The 27,666-nt window shown below is 47.4% G+C and overlaps 1 protein-coding gene across 4 annotated transcripts in view; it reads right to left on the bottom strand.

The window, feature by feature from the left end:
* Positions 1-27,666, bottom strand: part of LOC118359609 (transmembrane and coiled-coil domains protein 1-like) — a 108,638-nt gene that overhangs the window by 25,788 nt on the left and 55,184 nt on the right. The window contains exon 1 of one of the 4 annotated variants that reach the window (XM_035738145.2): positions 114-1,001. The exons of the other annotated variants lie outside the window; for them this stretch is intronic. Within the exon in view, the coding sequence (XP_035594038.1) occupies positions 114-188 (75 nt within the window). The 5' untranslated portion in view covers positions 189-1,001. Of the gene's footprint in view, positions 1-113; positions 1,002-27,666 lie in introns of those variants that run through there. 4 annotated transcript variants of the gene reach the window in all.

Here is a 27,666-nt window from a genome sequence, read left to right as displayed (position 1 = left end):
TGAACACATGCATATATAATGAACGACAACATTTAGAGATGTACGTGCACATGCTGTGAGGTCCATAGATGAACACACACACAGGCACGTGCTGTATACAGATGGAGACTCACGGTTGTGGGGGAAGGAGGTGGGGAGGGGTCAGCAGTTATCAGGTTGAAGATGACCTCCATGATGGGGGGGTGCATGGAGCCTCACACAGCCTCATTGACACCTCAGAGGGAAAGGAGGCATCAGTCTGGCCCATAGGAGATGGCCACAGCCACATTGGACAGACTCACTGACAGGTCCTCTTGGAACAAAGTCTACTTCACGCAGGGAATAAAAAAAGAGGGTCTAAGGTCCACTAGACAAAGAAGCCAAAGGAGTGTATCAAGGCTGATCCACTGAGGCAGAGTCCACTGTCCAGCACAGGGCCTTCATCAGAAGCAGAGTTCACTGTTCAACCAGCCCATCCAACACCAGACCCCACTTTCAGACAGAGAACGAAATCCAGAGACCACAGTCACCACGGAGTCCACAGCCCTAGGAGACCCTGCTATCAGCCTGTCCTGCTATCAGCCTGTCCTGCTGGCAGCCTGAGAGACTGATAGAGCAGCAGCTCTGCTGAATCCATGCTTCACTGATCACACAGCCTACAGAGAAGAGAGAGAGTCCAGCTAACGCCAAGCCTATGGAGCACACACACACATGCTTCAGCGAACACAACACCATAGGGCACAGCGCTCCTGGAAGAACAAGTACTCCTCGCAGCGTCGGGTGGTCCTGATGAAGGCTCGGAACGACAAGAAGTGACAGTTGAACTGAATAAAGTTGACTGCAGTTTGAACGCAGGGTTAACTGAAGGAAGGACTGACAGAAGATTGAACGTAGGGTTAACCGAAGGCAGAGTTGACTGCAGTTTGAACGCAGGGTTAAGTTTTCAGAGTCCACAGGGTGTAAAATCTACTGAGGGAGAAAAAGAGAGAAAGACAGACCCCGAGGACGGATGTGAGGGGATCGAGGGAGCAGGGAGGAGAAAAGAGCCCTCCAGGAGCTGTCACTGTGTGTGTGAGCGAAAGAACAAGAGGGAGGGAGAGAGGGAAGTGAGAGAGGGAGCGAGCGAACAGGGAAGGGGTGAAGAAGGAAAGTATTTTATTCTGACACAGTTTTTGGGCCAGTGAAATTCCGCAGTTGGCTATCTGATGGAGAAAACATCTCATAAGGGTAGAAACAAACTGTCAAGGCTGAGCCAATTATCTTCCACAGGTTCAATGTCACAGCCAATGAGCACTGACGGCAAGCACACTGAAAACAACTACCTCACATAGCCTGCATACCACGACCAATGAGCTTTGATTAAATTAAATTCTCAGCCAATCAACTCTCACAGTCAGAATGCCCTGCTTTCATTTTAACACATCTCTTAGAAAATCATCTGCCTGAAATCCCAATTAGCCTTGCATCAGAAGCTTATGATATCATCTCTGTTCCTACTGGATACTGTCACTGGGCCTGATGTTACTCAACACACATCCACATTCCACATACTGTAGAAAACATGATGTCACAGTACTAAACAAAACCAGTGTTGTTCATTTGATTAAGGCTGACTAGGTTTTCTATCTGAGGAAACAGAATCAGTTTTAGCTGAAAAACAGCTACACCATAAACCCCTTTTCAGATTATACAGTCATATGACCAACAAGACCGTAATGCAGAAGTGTGTGTGTGTGTGTTTGTATACCAATGGCTCACAACCAACTAGGGGGAGAAGCGAAGCGGGGCACGTAGGGTGGAAAAGCAGGGGGGCTGCCAAAGAGCCTCTGTACAGAAATGAATTGAGGGAGGGAGAGGAGGATGGAGAGAGAAGGAGAAGGGAGGGCAGGGGGATGAATAAAAGGCTTTAATGAGGGACTGTGGGGAGGGAGGAAGGGAGGGAATGGAGGGACCCACACCCAGAGAGAGAGAGAGAGGCTAGAGTTTAGGGGAAAGGCAGCTTACATAAGAGTAGGTCTCAGTTATTCTGAGGGTTCTGAGAGTGTGTGTGTGTGTGTGTGTGTGTGTGTGTGTGTGTGTGTGTGTGTGTGTGTGTGTGTGTGTGTGTGTGTGTGTGTAATGAATGAAAGTGGGCACATGGCTGCTTGCAGGCTTTATAAATCAACCCCCCTGCACTATTACCAAAGACACAGACAGGCCTATTGTCAAACTGCCCATCTGTAACGGCTTTCCTCCTCTTCGTCTGAGGAGGTGTAAGGATTGGACCAAAGCGCAGCGTGGTAAGTGTTCATGATGACTTTAATTAAAGAAAGCACTGAACACTGAATCAAAACAATGACGTGAATTAACAAAACCAAAACAGTACCGTGTGGCCCAAACACTCACACGGAAACAAACACCCACAAACCGAAAGAGAAACCCAGACTACCTAAGTATGATTCTCAATCAGGGACAACTAACGACACCTGCCTCTGATTGAGAACCATACTAGGCCGAACACAGAAACCAACATAGAAAAACAAACATAGACTGCCCACCCCAACCTGACCATAGTAAAACAAAGAATAAAATACCAGAACTATGGTCAGAACGTGACACCATCACTAAAGCAATATTCTCTTTATCTGCTATCCACGGTCAACGACGACCGTTCATTCAAGCCTCTGAAGTGGTGCATTTCCATGTAAAAGGAACCCTGAGCACCAACATGACGTTTAGAGGAGCATTTCAAATTGGGTGTCAAATGAAAGCTAAGAGTTTATTATTAAGGCATATACATTTTTCAACAATTTTCCACCCTAAAAATGTGGAATAACCAAATGCTTTGATTTCTGGTCAAACAGATGGAAAAGGGGTCTTATAAAACACCTACCAGCAAAAGGCTTAAAAAGGTATCAGAAATAAATCAAAACACAATAAATGTTGAAGACCCCTGCCAACTAATATCAACACTTATACTTCGTTTTGGAGAAACTATTTGCCTTCTGTAAATTTAAGAAACTTTGCCTTGTGCCTTGTTATTCCGTTACCAAAAACCCACATATATTTAAGATATTTTCACATTTCTTGAGGGAGGATGAGGGAGGATAAGGAAAGTTCACAGAAGTCAAAAGTAAAGGTAGACCTATCAAATAGTTGTAGTGTTTTTCCTGATATCAGATTTGTTTATTAATTATTAAGTGATTAAAACTCTGTAACCAAATCGATATACTGGAATTACAGAAAATGACTGCAGTTAAATTGGCTACAATGGGAAATCATAGTCATCCCAAACCACAGTTGGGTCACCTGCTACTGTCCTCCCTTCCACTGGCATACTGTTATGTTCAGGTCATAACTGTTTTCTTTCTGTCGTCTGGTGGTCAAAGCAAGGGTGTGACAACAGTCTGGAAAACCCCTCCATCTCTCTCTCCATCTCTCTCTCCCACTCTATTTCTCTCTCTTCTCTCTCCAATTAATGTCAACTCTCCCAGCACGTCCATGGATGTTGAAAAGTAGTTTAAATTTGGTCAGTCCGCCCTGGCCGGGCCAAATCTTAACCAATCATAGACAACTATGTTTAACAAGTTTGGACAGCACTGTACAGTTGAGAACAGTACAGTACAGAACATAACTGTACAGTAAAGAAAAGTAGAGTAGGACATGTTAGAGTAGAGTACAGTATAATGTACTGTATTATACTCTACTGAACATATCTACTTTACTGTACCTTACTCTACTGTACTCTACTGTGCTTTACTGTGATGTTCAAAGTTATGAAACATAGATGTCTATGATTGTTTCAGATTTGGTCTGGACCAAACCAACCAAATGTGGTCTTGTTTGGGGCGAAGCTCATTACAATAATAGCTCGTATGTAGAAGAATGCCCAAATATGCAAAATAAGTATATTGCATATTTCAACCTTTGTGTACCTATTTAGGATAAATCACCATGAACAGAATGATATTCATAATTATGCACTTCTGCTTTGTACAGATCAGGGATCCATGATGTAATTCCGTTACCATAATCCCATTACCGAATGTAAATCCACTTCACATACTGTAGTTCAATAGCCAAAATATATCATTTTAAACTCAAGGTGTCATTCTTTCTGCCGACATCTTTGAATCTTAATTTTGAGCAGATATTTAGAGGTTTTTGTAAAACGTGGTCGCATAAAGACCTGAGGGGGACCAAACTTTGTATCCACACAGTTCTTACCATAAATGTGTTTTTGTGACATTTTCTGTGTAAATGGTTAAAAGTAGTTCAAGTGCATAGAGTTGTATGGTTTGTTAAACTTTGAAATCAATGGTTTTTAGTGTTGGAATACACTTGAAAGAGAAAAATCTGAAATCATAATTCCGTTAGCGTGGAATTGCCCAAGTGCTGTTCAACATCATTACAGAATAGGTGTTATCTCTTCAGTCAAACAAGGTGAGCTGGCCTGGTACAAAGGGCCTACTTAAACATACATACACACATACTTATGCCCGCAAACACACACACACACACACACACACACACACACACACACACACACACACACACACACACACACACACACACACACACACACACACACACACACACACACACACACACACACACACACACACCTAGTTATGTTCTTCTATCCTCGTGGGGACCTAAAATATATTTCCATTAAAATTCTTCATTTCCCTAACACCTAACATTAATCTAACCCTTACCCTAACCTTAACCCAAACCCTAAACCTAACCCCTTACCCTAACCCTAATTCTAACACTAACCCTAAACCTAACCCCCAAGCTTAAAATAGCCTTTGTCCTCATTGGATGTGGTAAATGTCCCCACAAGGCATACATGTTCTTGTTTTACTATCCTTGTGGGGACTTATGGGTATTTTAAGCCCCCCCCCCCCACACACACTATATGAAAAGACAATGAGGAACGTGATCACATACACTTTATACAGAACAATCAAACAAACATACTAACAGAAATGCTTTCTAGTCTTTTCTCATTAATATGTGTCAATCTATCAGTCAGTGAAAGACCAGTTCTGGAGTCTGACTGACCTAACTGGTTTCCAGATGCTTTCAGAGCTGACATCACATACATTCTCCACAGCTGAATTGAGTGCCGTTGCAGTCCCAGGTCTGTCTCTTAGGAGACCAAGCTACTTGAGCAGCTATCAATGTAACCCAGGGAATATCCAGGTCTTTTGAGTGACTCAGGAACTATTTAGTCATTCTGTAAAACAAGCCAAAGGCATTCAAAAGAGAGTCCACAAGACAGGACATTCTTTAGCGACATTCCTTGGTGGCACTACCATAAATGGCAGAGTAGCTATGTCACCTCAGTGAAGCGTATAGCGTCAGTGCTCCTGAAGCAGTCACTATGGGTCACCTCCCTCAGGTGCTGCATGAATGGGAGTGGGTGAAGTTTCCCCTAACCACTGACACAGAATCAGATATAATTCCCCCTGAACAGATAAGGTTGAGATTGGGGGAGGGAAATCTGATCCTAGATCTGTGTATTTGGTTCACGTCAACCCGGAGCCGGACTGGGTCAATAAGATACAGATACTGCTGACAAAGAGAGAGTTTACTGCCACAAACCAATAGGGCCTTATAGTGGGATGGTATGTAACACATGAAGAACAGCGCAGATGCAAAGTTTGGTAACAGAATGACTTTGTGTTTGTACTGTTTGTGTCGTCATTCTGTTACCAAGTCGTCCTTGTGCATAGTGTTGTGTGGTTTAGCTTAGCAATCATTGGTTTTTGTTTGCATACATATTAAAGTGTTACATCTGAGTCAGCATCACTCTGCTACAGTGGAATTACCCTCTAAACACAGAGCTGTGTTTAATGGACTGTTTTGTCCACAGGCTGTAGGTGTGTGTGTTTATCAGGCCAGGGAGAAACAAAACCTAATTCTATAGCTAGCCATTGTTCCCATAAGCCTTAGCCCTGTCTCATTTTATTGGCTTTTGGGATATTTATCCAGCAGCCACAACATTGACCCATTTGGACACACACGTAGTGAATGAGAATGTATGTGTAAAGACAAGCTGAGCTAGAATAATATTTGAATAGACCAGAACAAACCATTAAATCATCTGACTGATTTAGGTTGGACACTCATTTGGATTTCATTCATTTGGAAAAGGAAGCCAAATGTATTCGTCACTGGCTATAATATCCCCACAGTGTCATGACACAGAGGATGCTTCCAGCATTTAGCAGAGGCTCTCTAAATAGAGGGCTCTGGATTCCAGAGTACAAGGTGATGTTTTCCAGAATAGAAGGCTCTGGGGCATGTGAAATCCAGAGGACTGCCCTCAGCCAGGAAACACAACCACAACCTAGAATGATCATCTTCCTCATTCTGATTCCAAAGAGAGAAGCAAGTCCTGAACAGCTGCCAGGGTGGAACATGCCAGAAAGAGAAACCCAGGGACAACACAGACAGAACAGTTACAGGCCCTGGACTGAGAAGAAGGAAGAGAGAAAGAAAGAAGGGCATAAAGAAGATGAAAAATGAAGAACATGTCAAATGAATAGAGACAGGGAGGGAGGGAGGGAGGGGGATAGAGGACAACTACGAAAGAGAAGGATAGGGAGAAAGAGAGGGAGAGTGAGGGAAAGGGAGAACAATCTGAGATCCATACACTCCCCACCATGTGGATAGGTTATGAGTTGTCAGGATGGGTGTGTGTGTGTTGGAGGTTACATAAAGGGAGAAGAGTGAAAGCTTTGTTTGGTCCTCAAGACCCTAGGAGAGGAGACCCAATCTCAGGGCCCTCTAAACAATATCCTCCCCATTGAGAACAGGCTCCACAGCCCCTCCTCTCCCATAAATGGGTTGGCTAGGAGCTACATAAACCACTGGGCAGATTATTACTAGAGGCTTTATGACTGAAGGACGAGACGCAGCCATGGTTCTAATGGCCGACCCAAACAGCCAGAGAACAGAGAAGACCAGAGAAACACCACCAACAACAAATTACAGGCTTACTGCTCAGTCCCCTTCTCTGGCGGGTGATATGGAATTGAATAGGCGCGACCTTCTGAAGTGAATAATACGTTTTCAATGCCCACTATGAAAAACTGGATCCATAAAGGAGGCTCTGAGGAGCTGGTCTGAACATGTGAACATAGTAGAGCACAGATTGTATCTAGCAAAGGTTTTGGGCCTAGCCACTGTGCCTCGGTGCAGTTGGGTGTGTGTTACGGATACAAGTATCCTGTGTGTGTGTTTCTTTTCTCTCCTTCTCCCCTCACAGGTGAAAATCATCACTCCCCAATCAGTCACCAATCAGCAATCAGAAGACACACCTCCTCCTGTTTCCTACCCAATCACCGTTCTTTTCCCTTTGTTAAAAACCCTGTCAGTTGTTTGCTGTGGAGCTCAATCTCTCTGTAAATGCCATGTCTGTGGGTCTCTCTGGTTCACTCTCTCGTTGTGTATTAACCTCTCTTTTGTTTGAGCACCTCCATAACACTTTGTCCTCACCTGTGAGTATTGTTTTTGGTTATGGTGTTTGTTTGCTGGTGGGAAAAGGGGGAACCAAGACAAGTCGCCCATGGGCATACACTACCCGTAGGTAAACTTTGTTAAATACCCTAGTTAGAACTGGGTGGACCACCCACTGTATTTTTTGGTTAGTTAATTAGCTGTTGTTGAAATAGGCTAGTCTAGCTTGGGGGTGTCTTTTCCTGCTCCCCCCATTACTGTGTGTTTTACAATAAACCCTGAGTTTGATGGTAGATTTCAGTTGTCCTGGTTATTTCGTTCTCACTTTTACTTTTTCACTATTATAATTTGCATGAGTTATGTTACAGGTCTCGTTACCATCCCCCCTAGACTGTCGGGCCAAAAGGGATTCGTAACAGTGTGGTAGATTAGAACACAGTGACCCTGACTCAACTCACCAATGGGGAATTTCCTACAGGTTTACCTACGGTGTGCTAAAGAGACACATCTTGTCACAGATTACAGTGACGGTCGCAAGGTGGTGATTTTGTGTGTTTCCTCTAGTATGGGTGTGTCAGTAGTCCTGTACATACAGCCCATGTGTATGAGCTAAGGTGTCCTGTTGAGTGTGTGGTTATGCATGCTCACACTTGTGTTTTTGTCTTCAAAAGGATGGTAAGACAAGGAACATTCGGCGAAGTGGAGACATTTCGCCAGTCCCCACAAGGATAAAGGTTATTTTAAGCTTAGGAGTTTGGTTTAGTGTTAGAATTAGGGTTAGAATTTGAGGTTGAGGAGTTAGGTTTGGGTTTAGGTTTAGGGGTTAGGGAATATAGGATTTTGAAAGGGAATCAAAGGATAGTAAAACAAATGTGTGTGTGTGTGTGCCTAGTGGTTATGGTCAGTATTTACCAGACCCGGTCCTGTTTACACCTGTTTAAACCCGTCTCATCCTTATTATGCAACACAGATAAAGAGGGGTCGCTATCCCATAATGCCTTGCTGGCCATGTACAATACAGTGTATAGCAGGGGAAGTGTGTTGGCCGCAACACCCTGCCAGCCTATTAATGGGTAGGAAGACACAGAGACTAGGACAATCTGTAAAAACCATTAGTCCCTACACGGTTTGATCAGCCCCCCAAACACCCCTCTCCTGGTCCTGATGGCCCACTCGTGCTCCAATATTGACCCAGCTGGCCCCTCTTCATTAGCCCTGGTAGGTGAGCTATAGGGAGGGTTTGGTGGGAGGATTCAGCCAGTCCAGTTCTGACCAGTTCAACGAGTTAGTGTGAACTGGGCCACCAGCTAAGCCAGGACACTTGAGACAGGGAGCAGAGTGAGTCTACAGCGCCCTCTAGACGATACTGTACAGTACTGCAGGCTACCATTGGGAGAGGTAATGTAAGTGTAGAAATCTAGCACAGGGCTTCCCAAATGGTAGGTCAGGAGGACTGACTAGTGTGTACTGTAGCAGCTGGGTCATTGTGGGTACCGGTGCATAAAGCTGGGTCTGGTTTAGAGAGGGAGAGGGGGGAGGGAGAGGGGAGAAGGGGAGGGGGAGAGAGAGAGACAGAATGGGGTGAAGGGGAGGGGGTAGAGAGAAGAGACAGAATGGGGTGAAGGGGAGGGGGTAGAGAGAGAAGAGACAGAATGGGGTGAAGGGGAGGGGTAGAGAGAAGAGACAGAATGGGGTGAAGGGGAGGGGGGGTAGAGAGAAGAGACAGAAGGGGAGGGGTAGAGAGAAGAGACAGAGGGGGAGGGGGTAGAGAGAGAGAAGAGACAGTGGGGTGAAGGGGAGGGGGTAGAGAGAGAAGAAGAGACAGAATGGAAGAAGGGGAGGGGTAGAGAGAGGAGACAGAATGGAAGAAGAGGAGGGGGTAGAGGAGACAGAATGGAAGAAGAGGAGGGGGTAGAGAGGAGACAGAATGGAAGAAGGGGAGGGGGTAGAGAGACAGAATGAAAGAAGGGGAGGGGTAGAGAGACAGAATGAAAGAAGGGGAGGGGGTAGAGAGGAGACAGAATGAAAGGGGAGGGGGTAGAGAGGAGACAGAATGGAAGAAGAGGAGGGGGTAGAGAGAAGAGACAGAATGGAAGAAGGGGAGGGGGTAGAGAGAGGAGACAGAATGGAAGAAGGGGAGGGGGTAGAGAGAGGAGACAGAATGGAAGAAGAGGAGGGGGTAGAGAGGAGACAGAATGGAAGAAGGGAGGGGGTAGAGAGGAGACAGAATGGAAGAAGGGAGGGGGTAGAGAGGAGACAGAATGGAAGAAGGGGAGGGGGTAGAGAGGAGACAGAATGAAAGAAGGGGATGGGGTAGAGAGGAGACAGAATGAAAGAAGGGGATGGGGTAGAGAGGAGACAGAATGAAAGAAGGGGATGGGGTAGAGAGGAGACAGAATGAAAGAAGGGGATGGGGTAGAGAGGAGACAGAATGGAAGAAGGGGAGGGGGTAGAGAGAGAGGAGACAGAATGGAAGAAGGGGAGGGGGTAGAGAGAGAAGAAGAGACAGAATGGAAGAAGGGGAGGGGTAGAGAGAGAAGAGACAGAATGGAAGAAGGGGAGGGGTAGAGAGAGAAGAAGAGACAGAATGGAAGAAGGGGAGGGGGTAGAGAGAGAAAGAAGAGACAGAATGGAAGAAGGGGAGGGTGTAGAGAGAGAAGAGACAGAATGGAAGAAGGGGAGGGGGTAGAGAGAAGAAAAGACAGAATGGAAGAAGGGGAGGGGGTAGAGAGGGAAGACAGAATGGAACAAGGGGAGGGGGTAGAGAGAGAAGAGACAGAATGGAACAAGGGGAGGGAGTAGAGAGAGAAGAAGAGACAGAATGGAAGAAGGGGAGGGGTAGAGAGAGAAGAAGAGACAGAATGGAAGAAGGGGAGGGGGTAGAGAGAAGAAGAGACAGAATGGAAGAAGGGGAGGGTGTAGAGAGAGAAGAAGAGACAGAATGGAAGAAGGGGAGGGGGTAGAGAGAAGAAAAGACAGAATAGAAGAAGGGGAGGGGGTAGAGAGAAGACAGAATGGAAGAAGGGGAGGGGGTAGAGAGAGAAGACAGAATGGAACAAGGGGAGGGGGTAGAGAGAGAAGAGACAGAATGGAACAAGGGGAGGGAGTAGAGAGAGAAGAAGAGACAGAATGGAAGAAGGGGAGGGGTAGAGAGAGAAGAAGAGACAGAATGGAAGAAGGGGAGGGGTAGAGAGAGAAGAAGAGACAGAATGGAAGAAGGGGAGGGTGTAGAGAGAGAAGAAGAGACAGAATGGAAGAAGGGGAGGGGGTAGAGAGAAGACAGAATGGAAGAAGGGGAGGGGGTAGAGAGAGAAGAGACAGAATGGAAGAAGGGGAGGGTGTAGAGAGAGAAGAGACAGAATGGAAGAAGGGGAGGGGGTAGAGAGAAGAAAAGACAGAATGGAAGAAGGGGGGGGTAGAGAGAAGAAAAGACAGAATAGAAGAAGGGGAGGGGTAGAGAGAAGACAGAATGGAAGAAGGGGAGGGGTAGAGAGAGAAGAGACAGAATGGAACAAGGGGAGGGGGTAGAGAGAGAAGAGACAGAATGGAACAAGGGGAGGGGGTAGAGAGAGAAGAGACAGAATGGAACAAGGGGAGGGGGTAGAGAGAGAAGAAGAGACAGAATGGAACAAGGGGAGGGGGTAGAGAGAGAAGAAGAGACAGAATGGAACAAGGGGAGGGGTAGAGAGAGGAGACAGAATGGAAGAAGAGGAGGGGGTAGAGAGGAGACAGAATGGAAGAAGAGGTGGGGGTAGAGAGAGAAGAGACAGAATGAAAGGGGAGGGGGTAGAGAGGAGACAGAATGAAAGAAGGGGAGGGGTAGAGAGGAGACAGAATGAAAGAAGGGGAGGGGGTAGAGAGGAGACAGAATGGAAGAAGGGGAGGGGGTAGAGAGGAGACAGAATGGAAGAAGGGGAGGGGGTAGAGAGGAGACAGAATGGAAGAAGGGGAGGGGGTAGAGAGAGAGGAGACAGAATGGAAGAAGGGGAGGGGGTAGAGAGAGAAGAAGAGACAGAATGGAAGAAGGGGAGGGGTAGAGAGAGAAGAAGAGACAGAATGGAAGAAGGGGAGGGGGTAGAGAGAGAAGAAGAGACAGAATGGAAGAAGGGGAGGGTGTAGAGAGAGAAGAGACAGAATGGAAGAAGGGGAGGGGGTAGAGAGAAGAAAAGACAGAATGGAAGAAGGGGAGGGGGTAGAGAGGGAAGACAGAATGGAACAAGGGGAGGGGGTAGAGAGAGAAGAGACAGAATGGAACAAGGGAGGGAGTAGAGAGAGAAGAAGAGACAGAATGGAAGAAGGGGAGGGGGTAGAGAGAGAAGAAGAGACAGAATGGAAGAAGGGGAGGGGGTAGAGAGAAGAAGAGACAGAATGGAAGAAGGGGAGGGTGTAGAGAGAGAAGAAGAGACAGAATGGAAGAAGGGGAGGGGGTAGAGAGAAGAAAAGACAGAATAGAAGAAGGGGAGGGGGTAGAGAGAAGACAGAATGGAAGAAGGGAGGGGGTAGAGAGAGAAGACAGAATGGAACAAGGGGAGGGGGTAGAGAGAGAAGAGACAGAATGGAACAAGGGGAGGGAGTAGAGAGAGAAGAAGAGACAGAATGGAAGAAGGGGAGGGGTAGAGAGAGAAGAAGAGACAGAATGGAAGAAGGGGAGGGGTAGAGAGAGAAGAAGAGACAGAATGGAAGAAGGGGAGGATGTAGAGAGAGAAGAAGAGACAGAATGGAAGAAGGGGAGGGGTAGAGAGAAGACAGAATGGAAGAAGGGGAGGGGGTAGAGAGAGAAGACAGAATGGAACAAGGGGAGGGGGTAGAGAGAGAAGAGAGAGGGGGAGGGGGTGAAGAGAGAGGGGGAGAAGGGGAGGGGTAGAGAGAGAAGAGACAGAATGGGGGAGGGGTAGAGAGAAGAGACAGAATGGAAGAAGGGGAGGGGTAGAGAGAGGAGACAGAATGGAAGAAGGGGAGGGGGTAGAGAGGGAAGAAGAGACAGAATGGAAGAAGGGAGGGGGTAGAGAGAGAGAAGAAGAGACAGAGGGGATGAAGGGAGGGGTAAAGAGAGAAGAGACAGAAGGGGTGAAGGGGAGGAGTAGAGAGAGAAGAAGAGACAGAGGGGGTGAAGGGAGGGGTAGAGAGAGAAGAGACAGAATGGGGTGAAGGGGAGGGGTAGAGAGAGGAGACAGAATGGAAGAAGGGGAGGGGTAGAGAGAGAGAAGAAGAGACAGAGGGGATGAAGGGGAGGGGTAAAGAGAGAAGAGACAGAAGGGGTGAAGGGGAGGAGTAGAGAGAGAAGAAGAGACAGAGGGGGTGAAGGGGAGGGGGTAGAGAGAGAAGAGACATAATGGGGTGAAGGGGAGGGGGTAGAGAGAGAAGAGACAGAATGGGGTGAAGGGGAGGGGTAGAGAGAAGAGACTGAAGGGGAGGAGTAGAGAGAGAAGAAGAGACAGAGGGGTGAAGGGGAGGGCTAGAGGGAAGAGACGGAGGGGGTAGAGAGAGAGAAGAAGAGACAGAGCGGAGGGGGTAGAGAGAGAGAAGAAGAGACAGAGGGGAGGGGGTAGAGAGAGAGAAGAAGAGACAGAGGGGAGGGGGTAGAGAGAGAAGAGACAGAGGGAGGGGGTAGAGAAGAAGAGACAGAATGGGGTGAAGGGGAGGGGTAGAGAGAAGAAGAGACAGAAGGGGAGGGGGTAGAGAGAGAAGAGACAGAAGGGGAGGGGGTAGAGAGAGAAGAAGAGACAGAATGGAAGAAGGGGAGGGGTAGAGAGAGAAGAAGAGACAGAATGGAAGAAGGGGAGGGGTAGAGAGAGAAGAAGAGACAGAATGGAAGAAGGGGAGGGTGTAGAGAGAGAAGAAGAGACAGAATGGAAGAAGGGGAGGGGGTAGAGAGAAGACAGAATGGAAGAAGGGGAGGGGGTAGAGAGAGAAGAGACAGAGGGGAGGGGGTAGAGAGAGAAGAGGCAGAGGGGGAGAAGGGGAGGGGGTAGAGAGAGAAGAGACAGAAGGGGAGGGGTAGAGAGAGAAGAGACAGAAGGGGAGGGGGTAGAGAGAGAAGACAGAGGGGGAGAAGGGGAGGGGGTAGAGAGAGAGAAGACAGAATGGAAGAAGGGGAGGGGGTAGAGAGAGAAGACAGAATGGAAGAAGGGGAGGGGGTAGAGAGAGAAGAGTCAGAAGGGGAGAGGGTAGAGCGAGAAGAAGAGACAGAATGGGAGGGGGTAGAGAGAGAAGAAAAGACAGAATGGGGTGAAGGGGAGGGGGTAGAGAGAGAAGAAGAGACAATGGGAGGGGGTAGAGAGAGAAGAGACAGAATGGGGTGAAGGGGAGCGGGTAGAGAGAGAAGAAGAGGGAGGGGGTGAAGGGGAGGGGGTAGAGAGAGAAGAAGAGGGAGGGGGAGAAGGGGAGGGGGTAGAGAGAGAAGAAGAGGGAGGGGGGGTGAAGGGGAGCGGGTAGAGAGAGAAGAAGAGACAGAATGGGGTGAAGGGGAGGGGATCGAGAGAGAAGAAGAGGGAGAAGGGAGGGGATCGAGAGAAGAGGGAGAAGGGGAGGGATCGAGAGAAGAGGAGAAGGGGAGGGGATCGAGAGAAGAGGGAGAAGGGGAGGGGATCGAGAGAAGAGGGAGAAGGGGAGGGGTTCGAGAGAGAAGAGGGAGAAGGGGAGGGGATCGAGAGAGAAGAATAGATAGAGAGAGAAGGGGAGGGGTAGAGAGAGAAGGGGAGGGGTAGAGAGAGAAGAGAGAGAAGGGGAGGGGTACAGAGAGAAGAGAGAGAAGGAGAAGGGGAGGGGTAAAGAGAGAGGGGGAGAAGGTCGAATCCCAGAGCTAGATTGAATTCCCGAGCTGAAAAGGTAAAAAAATCTGTCGTTCTGCCCCTGAACAAGGCAGTTAACCATCTATTCCTAGGCTGTCATTTGAAATAAGAATTTGTTCTTAACTGACTTGCCTACTTAAATAAAGGTTAAATAAAAAAAATGTAGAGACAGAGAGGGAGTTGAGCGATGCATTGGTGACCACTAGGTGGTGCTATTCCAACAGCCATGCATACCATCTCTGGGAAACTGTTTTCAGTTCCATCTCTCCTGACACACACGTACACAGACTGTCTGGGACCATCTGCCTTAGAGCTCATTCTAGAATGCTTTTGGTCTGAGTAGCCAGGTCTGTGTCCCTGACCAAAGCTATTTCCTGTCAACATTCCTCTTTCTTTATTACATTCTTCCATTATTGTTCCACCTGTGTCAGATCTAACACACATCTATATCCCAATACATAACTGTATTGAGGCATTACATAAAGACACACGTGTGAGTGGGTAAGGCGAGAGGAAAAGACAAGAGATGAAAGGACAGGAATGGTAAGATGGGGATGGATGATTGACGGCAATAGCAATTGGAACCAAGGCTAGCATACTGGGCGAGGCCATAGAATTACATTAGAACAATCAATTTAATAGGAACGTTGTGGGCCAGACTAAGTGCATATACTGTACATGCAAGATAGAAGAAAGAGGAGATTGATCTTCAATATTACTTCCACCGATTCGGTCCCTTCATATATGCACATCCTGAAGGATGTTGGGGATAGGATAAGGGGCCTTAGAGACTAAAATGACGCTCTCTGATAGGAGGATGTGTGTGAGAACATGGTAGGCTGGAATCTGATAGGTGGACTGGCGGACAAGGCAGTGCATGACAGGTCAGACGATGGTTACTGTGTGTGTGCTCTCCTGTGTGTTAACTGGGTCAGTGGACCAGAGCTGCAGAGCTGAGCTCAGCAATCTATATCCTCATCTATTATTCATCAAATACACACACACTCATATGCACTCAGGGAGTGGCAGGGAGAAACAGAACACACTCTCATATACACTGAGTGGCAGGGAGAAACAGAACACACTCTCATATACACTGAGTGGCAGGGAGAAACAGAACACACTCTCATATACACTGAGTGGCAGGGAGAAACAGAACACACTCTCATATACACTGAGTGGCAGGGAGAAACAGAACACACTCTCATATACACTGAGTGGCAGGGAGAAACAGAACACACTCTCATATACACTGAGTGGCAGGGAGAAACAGAACACACACTCATATACACTCTGAGTGGCAGGGAGAAACAGAACACACACTCATATACACTCTGAGTGGCAGGGAGAAACAGAACACACACTCATATACACTCTGAGTGGCAGGGAGAAACAGAACACACTCATATACACTGAGTGGCAGGGAGAAACAGAACACACTCTCATATACACTCTGAGTGGCAGGGAGAAACAGAACACACACTCATATACACTCTGAGTGGCAGGGAGAAACAGAACTCACACTCATATACACTCTGAGTGGCAGGGAGAAACAGAACACACTCATATACACTGAGTGGCAGGGAGAAACAGAACACACACTCATATACACTCTGAGTGGTAGGGAGAAACAGAACACACACTCATATACACTCAGGGAGTGGTAGGGAGAAACAGAACACACACTCATATACACTCAGGGAGTGGTAGGGAGAAACAGAACACACACTCATATACACTCGGAGTGGCAGGGAGAAACAGAACACACACTCATATACACTCAGGGAGTGGTAGGGAGAAACAGAACACAGTCTCTCATACACACACACTTACAGGGAGTGGCAGGGAGAAACAGAACACACACTCATATACACTCAGGGAGTGGTAGGGAGAAACAGAACACACACTCATATACACTGAGTGGTAGGGAGAAACAGAACACTCTCATATACACTCTGAGTGGCAGGGAGAAACAGAACACACTCTCATATACACTCTGAGTGGCAGGGAGAAACAGAACACACACTCATATACACTCTGAGTGGCAGGGAGAAACAGAACTCACACTCATATACACTGAGTGGCAGGGAGAAACAGAACACTCTCATATACACTCTGAGTGGCAGGGAGAAACAGAACACTCATATACACTCTGAGTGGCAGGGAGAAACAGAACACACACTCATATACACTCTGAGTGGCAGGGAGAAACAGAACACTCATATACACTCTGAGTGGCAGGGAGAAACAGAACACACACTCATATACACTCTGAGTGGTAGGGAGAAACAGAACACTCATATACACTCTGAGTGGCAGGGAGAAACAGAACACACACTCATATACACTCTGAGTGGCAGGGAGAAACAGAACTCACACTCATATACACTCTGAGTGGCAGGGAGAAACAGAACACACTCATATACACTGAGTGGCAGGGAGAAACAGAACACACACTCAGGGAGTGGTAGGGAGAAACAGAACACACACTCATATACACTCGGAGTGGCAGGGAGAAACAGAACACACACTCATATACACTCAGGGAGTGGTAGGGAGAAACAGAACACACACTCATATACACTCAGGGAGTGGTAGGGAGAAACAGAACACACACTCATATACACTCGGAGTGGCAGGGAGAAACAGAACACAGTCTCTCATACACACACACTTACAGGGAGTGGCAGCAAAAGACAGAACACACCAACACTCTCTCTATCTAAGAATGTTATTATAGTCTGCAGCCTACACACTGTCTGTGAAGGAAGGAGTACCAATCACAGTATGCTCACAAAAATACAGTATGATTTAACTAATTATGGTCAAATGAACCTTCAATTGGAGTAAGGAGGGTATTTTCATTGTCTTGCCAACCTTAACACAGATACAGTGAAGTGGACCAATGACAGTCAAGTGCTCTTTGACACAAAGACCGAGCGGACCAATTGACAGTCATATGATGTTTGACAGAGTCTACCAATAACATCTTAAGTGCTGTTATATGCCGGTGGTATTTGCCAGTGAGCACACATGTGGGGGAAGGTTGACCAGGACATCCTCACATCCCCCCCAGAGAGCAGAGATGTGGCAATTCTCAATGCCAATGACCAAAGAGGAAGGACCAGCTGTGGACCCCAAAACAACCTCACAAAGGACGTACACATGCACGCGCACATACACACACAAACGCAGGCAAACACACGCACAGACACACTGTAGTGTTCTTGACCAATGTACTTGACATGCTCTACGTCAGGAGCAGGGAAGCTGGTACTATATATATATATATATATATATATATATATATATAGTGGCAAGAAAAAGTATGACCCCTTTGGAATTACCTGGATTTTGGCATAAATTGGTCATCAAATTTGATCTGATCTTCATCAAAGTCACAAAAACAGTCTGCTTAAACTAATAACACACAAATTCATGTATTTTTCTTGTCTATATTGAATACATAATTTAAACATTCACAGTGTAGGTTGGAAAAAGTATGTGAACCCCTAGGTTAATGACTTCACCAAAAGCTCATTGGAGTCAGGAGTCAGCTAACCTGGAGTCCAATCAATGAGACGAGATTGGAGATGTTGGTTAGAACTGCCCTGCCCTATAAAAAACACTCACAAAATTTGAGTTTGCGAATTCACAATAAGCATTGCCTGATGTGAACCATGCCTCGAACAAAACAGATGTCAGAAGACCTAAGATTACGAATTGTTGACTTGCATAAAGCTGGAAAGGGTTACAAAAGTATCTCTAAAAGTCTTGATGTTCATCATTCCATGGTAATGTTTAGCACTGTTGCTACTCTTCCTACTACTCTCCTACTACTCTTCCTAGGAGTGGCCGTCCTGCAAAGATCACTGCAAGAGCACAGCGCAGAATGCTCAATGAGGTTATGAAGAATCCTAGTGTCAGCTAAAGACTTACAGACATCTCTGGAACATGCTAACATCTCTGACGAGTCTACGATACATAAAACACTAAACAAGAATGGTGATCATGGGAGGACACCACGGAAGAAGCCACTGCTGTCTAAAAAAAAAACATTTTTGCACGTTTGAAGTTACTAAAGTGCACCTGGATGTTCCACAGCGCTACTGGCAAAATATTCTGTGGACAGATGAAACTACAGTTGAGTTGTTTGGAAGCAACATAACACTGTGTGGAGAAAAACAGGCCCAGCACACCAACATCAAAACCTCTACCCAACTGTAAAGTATGGTGGAGGGAGCTTCATGGTTTGGGACTGCATTGCTGCCTCAGGGCCTGGACAGCAAAATTAATTTCCAAGTTTATCAATACATTTTGCAGGAGAATGTAAGGCTATCTGTCCACCAATTGAAGCTCAACAGAAGTTGGGTGATTCAACAGGACAACAACCCAAAACACAGAAGTAAATAAATGACAGAATGGGGTCAACAGAAGAAAATACGCCTTCTGGAGTGGCCCAGTCAGAGTCCTGATCTCAACCTGATTGAGATGCTGTGGCATGACATCAAGAGAGCAGTTCACACCAGACATCCCAAGAATATTGCTGAACTGAAACAGTTTTGTAAAGAGGAATGGTCCAAAATTCCTCCTCACTGTTGTGCAGGTCTGATCCTCAACTACAGAAAACGTTTGCTTGAGGTTATTGCTGTCATAGGAGGGTCAACCAATTATTAAATCCAAGGGTTCACATACTTTTCCCAACTTGCACTGTGATTGTTCACACAATGTGTTCAATAAATTAAAAAGTATCATTGTTTGTGTGTTATTAGTGTAAGCAGACTGTTTGTCTATTGTTGTGACCTAGATGAAGATCAGATAAAATTTTATGACCAATTTAGGCAGAAATCCAGGTATTTCCAAAGGGTTCACATACTTTCTCTTGCCACTGTATATATATATATATATATGTGTGTATATATATTAGCAGTGAGAAAGGCAGAGTGCAGCCACAGCCACCCTACCCAGATTAGAAAGCTTATAAACCAGGGAATAAAGGGTCAAACATGCTGGAATCTACCTCCCTCTTTTCCCATCTCTCCATCCCTCCCTCCCCATCTCTCCATCCCTCCCTCCCCATCTCTCCATCCCTCGCTCCCCATCTCTCCCTCCCTCGCTCCCCATCTCTCCATCCATTGCTCCCCATCTCTCCATCCATTGCTCCCCATCTCTCTATCCCTCGCTCCCCATCTCTCCATCCCTCGCTCCCCATCTCTCCATCCCTCGCTCCCCATCTCTCCATCCCTCGCTCCCCATCTCTCCATCCTCGCTCCCCATCTCTCCATCCCTCCCTCCCCATCTCTCCATCCCTCCCTCCCCATCTCTCCATCCCTCCCTCCCCATCTCTCCATCCCTCCCTCCCCATCTCTCCATCCCTCCCTTCCCATCTCTCCCTCCCTCCCTTCCTCCCCATCACTCCCTCCCTCCCTCCCTATCCCTCCCTTCCCATCTCTCCCTCCCTCCCTTCCTTCCCATCCCTCCTTCCCCATCACTCCCTCCCTCCCTCCCTATCCCTTCCTTCCCATCCCTCCCTCCCCATATCTCCCTCCCTCCCTTCCCATCCCTATCTCTCCATCCCTCCCCCCATCTCTCCATCCCTTCCCTCCCCATCTCTCCATCCCTCGCTCCCCATCTCTCCATCCCTCGCTCCCCATCTCTCCATCCCCCGCTCCCCATCTCTCCATCCCCATCTCTCCATCCCTCCTTCCCCATCTCTCCCTCCCTCCCTTCCCATCTCTCCCTCCCCATCTCTCCATCCCTCCCTCCTCATCTCTCCATCCCTCCCTCCCCATCTCTCCCTCCCTCCCTTCCCATCTCTCCCTCCCTCACTTCCCATCTCTCGCTCCCCATCTCTCCCTCCCTCCCTCCCTCCCCATCTCTCCCTCCCTCCCTCCCCATCTCTCCATCCCTCCCTCCCCATCTCTCCATCCCTCCCTCCCCATCTCTCCATCCCTCCCTCCCCATCTCTCCATCCCTCCCTTCCCATCTCTCCCTCCCCATCACTCCCTCCCTCCCTTTCCATCCCTCCTTCCCCATCTCTCCATCCCTCCCTTCCCATCTCTCCCTCCCTCCCTCCCCATCTCTCCATCCCTCCCTCCCCATCTCTCCATCCCTCCCTCCCCATCTCTCCCTCTCCATCTCTCCCTCCCTCCCTTCCCATCTCTCCATCCCTCCCTCCCCATCTCTCCATCCCTCCCTCCCCATCTCTCCATCCCTCCCTCCCCATCTCTCCATCCCTCCCTCCCCATCTCTCCATCCCTCCCTCCCCATCTCTCCCTCCCTCGCTCCCCATCTCTCCCTCCCTCCCTTCCCATCTCTCCCTCCCTCGCTCCCCATCTCTCCATCCCCATCTCTCCATCCCTCCCTCCCTCCCCATCTCTCCATCCCTCCCTCCCCATCTCTCCATCCCTCCCTCCCCATCTCTCCATCCCTCCCTCCCCATCTCTCCATCCCTCCCTCCCCATCTCTCCATCCCTCCCTCCCCACCTCTCCCTCCCTCGCTCCCCATCTCTCCATCCCTCCCTCCCCATCTCTCCCTCCCTCGCTCCCCATCTCTCCATCCCCATCTCTCCATCCCTCCCTCCCCATCTCTCCCTCCCTCGCTCCCCATCTCTCCATCCCTCCCTCCCCATCTCTCCATCCCTCCCTCCCCATCTCTCCATCCCTCGCTCCCCATCTCTCCATCCTCCCTCCCCCTCTCTCCATCCCTCCCTCCCCATCTCTCCATCCCTCCCTCCCCATCTCTCCATCCCTCCCTCCCCATCTCTCCATCCCTCCCTCCCCATCTCTCCATCCCTCCCTCCCCCCACCTCTCCCTCCCTCGCTCCCCATCTCTCCATCCCTCCCTCCCCATCTCTCCATCCCTCGCTCCCCATCTCTCCATCCCCATCTCTCCATCCCTCCCTCCCCATCTCTCCTCCCTCGCTCCCCATCTCTCCATCCCTCCCTCCCCATCTCTCCATCCCTCCCTCCCCATCTCTCCATCCCTCCCTCCCCATCTCTCCATCCCTCGCTCCCCATCTCTCCATCCCTCCCTCCCCATCTCTCCCTCCCTCGCTCCCCATCTCTCCATCCCTCCCACCCCATCTCGCCCTCCCTCACTCCCCATCTCTCCCTCCCTCCCTTCCCATCTCTCCATCCCTCCCCACCCCTCCCTCCCTCGCTCCCCATCTCTCCATCCCTCGATCCCTCCCTCCCATCTCTCCATCCCTCCCTCCCCTCTTCCTTACACTGCTATTATAACACTTCTCCACTCCCTCCCCTCTCCCTTCTACTCCTCCCTCCACTCCTCTCACATATCAACTCTACTTCACCACTCCCTCCCTCCATTCCACCTCTCTCAAATCTGCTGCTCTTATCCCTCCTTCCATGCTTCTAATCTACTGCAGTAGTCCCTCACTATCTGATCATTACTCTGATGTGCTCCACCTCTCCTTTAATTGACCTATCTGTCCCCTCATCTCTCCTTCATTCCACCCCTCCACTCATCTCTTGGGGGGTGTTCATTTGCATATGCACAGTGTGGTGCATGTAAATTTGCATGGTAACAGTGTGTGTACAGTATTTGCATGTGTGTAATCTGTTCACACTGTGGTGTCTGCATACTAATGTAGGATGCCATGGTGAGGGCGTTGGCCTATATGGGTAATTACTGCTGACTATTCAGCAGCCTGATTAAACAGGCTGGGGCAACACTTCACAAACACAAAAACCCTATATGCATTTAGCAGCAGCACACTGACATGGCCACCACTGCAAATAAACTCAGCAAAAAAATAAATGTCCTCTCACTGTTAACTACATTTATTTTCAGCAAACATAAAATTTTTGTATGAACATAACAAGATTCAATTGAGACAAACTGAACAAGTTCCACAGAAATGTGACGAACATAAATTTAATAATGAGTCCTTGAACAAAGGGGAGGGGGTCAAAATCAAAAGTAACAGTCAGTATCTGGTGTGGCCACCAGCTGCATTAAGTACTGCAGTACTGCAGTGCATCTCCTCCTCATCGACTGCACCAGATTTGCCAGTTCTTGCTGTGAGATGTTACCCCACTCTTCCACCAAGGCACCTGCAAGTTCCCGGACATTCTGGGGGGAACTGCCCTAGCCCTCACCCTCCGATCCAACAGGTCCCAGACGTGCTCAATGGAGTTGAGATCCAGGCTCTTCGCTGGCCATGGCAGAACACTGACATTCCCGTCTTGCAGGAAATCACGCACAGAACGAGCAGTATGGCTGGTGGCATTGTCATGCTGGAGGGTCATGTCAGGATGAGCCTACAGGAAGGATACCACATGAGGGAGGAGGATGTCTTCTCTGTAACGCACAGTGTTGGGATTGCCTGCAATGACAACAAGCTCAGTCGATGATGCTGTGACACACCGCCCCAGACCAGGACGAACCCTCCACCTCCAAATCGATCCCGCTCCAGAGTACAGGCCTCGCTGTAACGTGCATTCCTTCAACGATAAACGCAAATCCGGCCATCACCCCTGGTGAGACAAAACTGCGACTCGTCAGTGAAGAGCACTTATTGCCAGTCCTGTCTGGTCCAGTGACGGTGGCTTTGGGCCATAGGCGACGTTGTTGCCGGTGATGTCTGGTGAGGACCTTCCTTACAACAGGCCTACAAGCTCTCAGTCCAGCCTCTCTCAGCCTATTGCGGACAGTCTGAGCACTGATGGAGGGATTGTACGTTCCTGGTGTAACTCGGGCAGTTGTTGTTGCCATCTTGTACCTGTCCTGCAGGTGTGATGTTCGGATTTACCGGTCCTGTTCAGGTCTTGTTACATGTGGTCTGCCACTGTGAGTATGTCTTAGGCGCCTTACAGCACTGACATTGTAATTTATTGCCCTGTTCACATCTGCAGTCCTCATGCCTCCTTACAGCATGCCTAAGGCACATTCATGCAGATGAGCAGGGACCCTGGGTATCTTTTCTTTTGGTGTTTTCCAGAGTCAGTAGAAAGGCCTCTTTAGTGTCCAAAGTTTTCATAACTGTGACCTTAATTGCCTACCAGCTGTAAGCTGTAAGTGTCTTAACGACCTTTCCACATGTGCATGCTCATTAATTGTTTATGGTTCATTGAACAAGCATGGGAAACAGTGTTTAAACCCTTCCCCCACCACAAGGTGTCCAAAATACGGTACCCAAAAACACAGGATGCACTCCACATCCTGTCCCAGGCTGACTTTGGCACACCAGGCCACATTATTATTCACACAGGCACCAACAACCTGCGAGAGGAGCAGGAGAGAGTAGGCAGCCTGGTGAACAGAGTAGCAGAGAGGGCCTCTGAATGCTTCCCCAACTCCCACATCACCATCTCCACTCTGCTGCCCTGCAAAGACTTTCATCCCCGTACCATTCAGAAAGTCAACGCTGACATCACCAGAGGGTGTGGCCTACTCCCGAACATGTACGTTGCTCACCAACCAAACAATCACCCCAGAGCATCTGCACGACCACTCCCACCTAAGGAAGCAGACAGTAGGGATGTTTGCCAAGTCTCTAAAGGACGTGGCAGTTGGTAGACAAACACCCCATGCCGCACTGGACAGAGGACCACCCAGAGACCCCTACCAGACCACTGCACCACCAAGAAGCCCCAGGCCCCCTCAACGCCTAACCAGAACCAGCGCACCCCATACCGCACTAGACAGAGGACCACCCAGAGACCCCTATCAGACCACTGCACAACCAAGGAGCCCCAGGCCCCCTCAACGCCCCACCAGACCCAAAGCATCCCACAGGCCCCACCCACCACCAGAGCATCACCTCTTCCATCGGCTTAGCCAGACTGGACAGGGCCCAGCCTACTACCCCTCACCAGACCACCACATCTACCAGACCAGAGAGGAAACACCACGGCCCAGTCCTGACCCCCCTCCACTCCGCAGGGCCCAACAGCAGGACCAGTGCAGCTACGCAGAGGTCGTCAGAGGACGGGAGAACCCTGTAGGATTGAGTGAGATTAAACAGCTCCTTCAATACATCTGCACTAAACACACGCACACGCACACGCACACACACACACACCTATTCTACTAAAAGTTTACTTGTTCAACAAATAAGAATATACAGTTGAAGTCGGAAGTTTACATACACTTTAGCCAAAAACAGTTCAACTCAGTTTTTCACAATTCCTGACATTTCTTCCCAGTAAAAAAATCCATGTTTAGGTCAGTTATGATCACTTATTAAGGAAGTTCTAAACTTCCTTAATAAGCACAATGTCTTGAGTAAAAGCCAAATTGGATTTATACCAAAACATCGCTCGACTGATCATATTTACACCCTACAAACTCAGATAGATAAACATGTCCACTAAAATAATACCAAAATATATGCTTGCTTTATTGACATCCAAAAAGCATTTGATTCTATTTGGCATACAGGACTGTTCTACAAAGTTATTGAAAGTGGTGTAGGGGTAAATCATATGATATAATTATATCAATACGTGCGGCATTAAAACTGGAAGGAAAATAACAGAATTCTTTAACCAGGGGCAAGGCCTTCACCAGGGTTGCAATCTGAGCCCTGCACTCTTCATTATTTCATCAACGAATTGGCCACTATTCTAGAAAAATCCTCAGCCCCTGGTGTTAGTCTCCACAATTCAGAGGTTAAATGCCTACTTTTTGCAGATGACTGATGCCTGCTGTCACCCACAGCACATGGCCTACAGCAGAGCCTGGACTTGCTAGAGCCGTACTGCCAGACCTGTGCCCGGGCAGTAAACGCCAAAAAGTAATGACTAAAATAATGATTTTCGAGAGAAGATCCAGATCTCAGGGAATTAGACCAAAGTTCTCAATTGATACAAAATATATAGAGTATTGCTGCACACACTACAATTACATAAGGTTTAAAAATATGCTCAACTGGACACCTTAATGATGCAGTGAATGAGCTGAGAGAGAAAGCAAGCAGGGCATTCTATGCCATTCAAAAAAATCTGAGGGACAGTCTGACAGACCAATGAACCTGCACATGTCCTCTACTGTATGCTTATTGTTATTGTTCAATGTCTGGTTATTTTGACACTTGGTTATTGTTGATACTGTTGTCCCGTTGACAATTTGGATTCTTATTATTTTAATATTGTAAATATCCAAAGTAAGCTTTGGAAATATATACATTTTTTATGTCATTGTTACCAACGGTCAAAACAATGCTTGGAAGACAGTCACGGTTTGTCCTTTATTTAAAGGGGGAGATACAGCTGATCCTAACTGTTATTGGCCTATTTCTATTTTGCCCTGTTTATTAAAAGTGTTGGAAAAACTTGTCAATAATCAACTGACTGGCTTTCTTGATGTCTATAGTATTCTCTCTGGTATGCAATCTGGTTCCTGCTCAGGTTATGGATGTGTCACTGCAACCTTAAAGGTCCTCAATGATTACACCAATGTCCTTGATTCTAAGCAATGTTGTGCTGTTATTTTTATTGAATTGGCCAAAGCTTTTGATATGGTAGACCATTCTATTCTTGTGGGCTGGCTAAGGAATATTGGTGTCTCTGAGGGGTCTTTGGCCTGGTTTGCTAACTACCGCTCTCAAAGAGTGCAGTGTATAAAGTCAGAAAATCTGCTGTCTCAGCCACTGCCTGTCACCAAGGGAGTACCCCAAGGCTCAATCCTAGGCCCCACGCTCTTCTCAATTTACATCAAAAACATAGCTCAGGCAGTAGGAAGCTCTCTCATCCATTTATATGCAGATTTTGTATTAAATGCTCTACAACAAAGCTTCCTTAGTGTCCAACAAGTGTTCTCTACCCTTAACATTGTTCTGAACACCTCTAAAACAAAGGCATTTGGTTTGGTAAGAAGAATGCCCCTCTCCCCAAAGGTGTGATTACTACCTCTGAGGGTTTAGAGCTTGAGGTAGTCACTTCATACAAGTATTCGGGAGTATGGCTAGACGGTACACTGTCCTTCTCTCAGCACATATCGAAAATGTAGGCTAAAGTTAAATGACTCCTCTTTCACCCCAGCTGCCAAACTAACCCTGATCCAGATGACCATCCTACCCATGCTAGATTACGGAGACATAATTTATAGATCAGCAGGTAAGGGTGCTCTCGAGCGACGAGACGTTCTTTACCATTCGGCCATCAGTTTTGCTACCAATGTTCCTTATAGGACACATCACTGCACTCTATAGTCTTCTGTAAACTCGTCATCTCTGTATACATGTCGCAAGACCCACTGGTTGATGCTATTTATAAAACCCTCTTAGGCCCCACTCCCCCTATCTGAGATATCTACTGCAGCCCTCATCCTCCACATACAACACCCATTCTGCCAGTCACATTCTGTTAAAGGTCCCCAAAGCACACATATCCCTGGGTCGCTTGTCTTTTCAGTTCGCTGCAGCTAGCGTCTGGAATGAGCTGCAACAAACACTCAAACTGGACAGTTTTATCTCAATCTCTTCATTCAAAGACTCAATCATAGACACTCTTACTGGCAGTTGTGTCTGCTTTGCGTGATGTTTTGTTGTCTCTACCTCCTTGCCCTTTGTGCTGTTGTCTGTGCCCAACAATGTTTGTACCATGTTTTGTGCTGATACCACGTTGTGTTGCTACCATGTTGTTGTCATGTGTTGCTGCCATGCCTTGGGTCTCTCTTTAAAGAGTGTTGTGTTGTCTCTCTCTTGTCGTGATGTGTATTTTGTCCTATATTTATTTAAACATTTGTTTTGTTTTTTAAATCCCAGCCCCCGTCCCCGCAGGAGGTCTTTTGTCTTTTGGTAGGTCGTCATTGTAAATAAGAATTTGTTCTTAACTGACTTGCCTAGTTAAATAAAAGGTAAAATAATACAAATTTAAAAAATAAACGTCATGCCAATAAAGCAAATTTAATTAAATTGACAGAAAGAGAGAGAGAAAAACAGAGAGAAACAGAGAGAAATAAATATATAGAGAAACAGAGCGACAGAGGTAGAGAGATAAATAGATAGAGAGAGACAGAGGTAGAGAGAGAGAAAGAGAGAAAGAGAGAGAAAGAAAGAAAGAGAGAGAAAGAGAGAGAAGAGAGAGAAAGAGAAAGCGAGAGAGAAACACAGAGAGAAAGAAAGAAAGAGAGAGAGAGAAACACACACATAGAGAGATTACAGTTTACTACAGTATATCCTCTGCTGCTGCATGCAGCTCAGTCTTGTGTTCTGTGGAAATATGATGAACATTATTTTGTTTAAAGATGATTTGATCTCTGAGAAATTAAGTTTATTGATTGCCAATTTGGGTGCAATCAGTAATTTCTCAGATATCAACAAATAAGGATGCATGAATGCTAATCTTATCTGTTTCTAACTACAGAAATAATTTCACAACAATCTGAGATGGTGGTTTGCTGAAATGACATGGAACGACCTGACTAACACTGAATGTGAAACTTCCGCTCATCTGCACCTCCACCACAGGAAACAGCAAA

The sequence above is a fragment of the Oncorhynchus keta genome, chromosome 27 (assembly GCF_023373465.1).
Source record: "Oncorhynchus keta strain PuntledgeMale-10-30-2019 chromosome 27, Oket_V2, whole genome shotgun sequence".
In the NCBI taxonomy this organism is placed as follows: domain Eukaryota; kingdom Metazoa; phylum Chordata; class Actinopteri; order Salmoniformes; family Salmonidae; genus Oncorhynchus; species Oncorhynchus keta.
The sequence above is the reverse complement of the archived record's forward strand: the minus strand, read 5'-3'. Positions and strand labels throughout refer to the sequence as shown.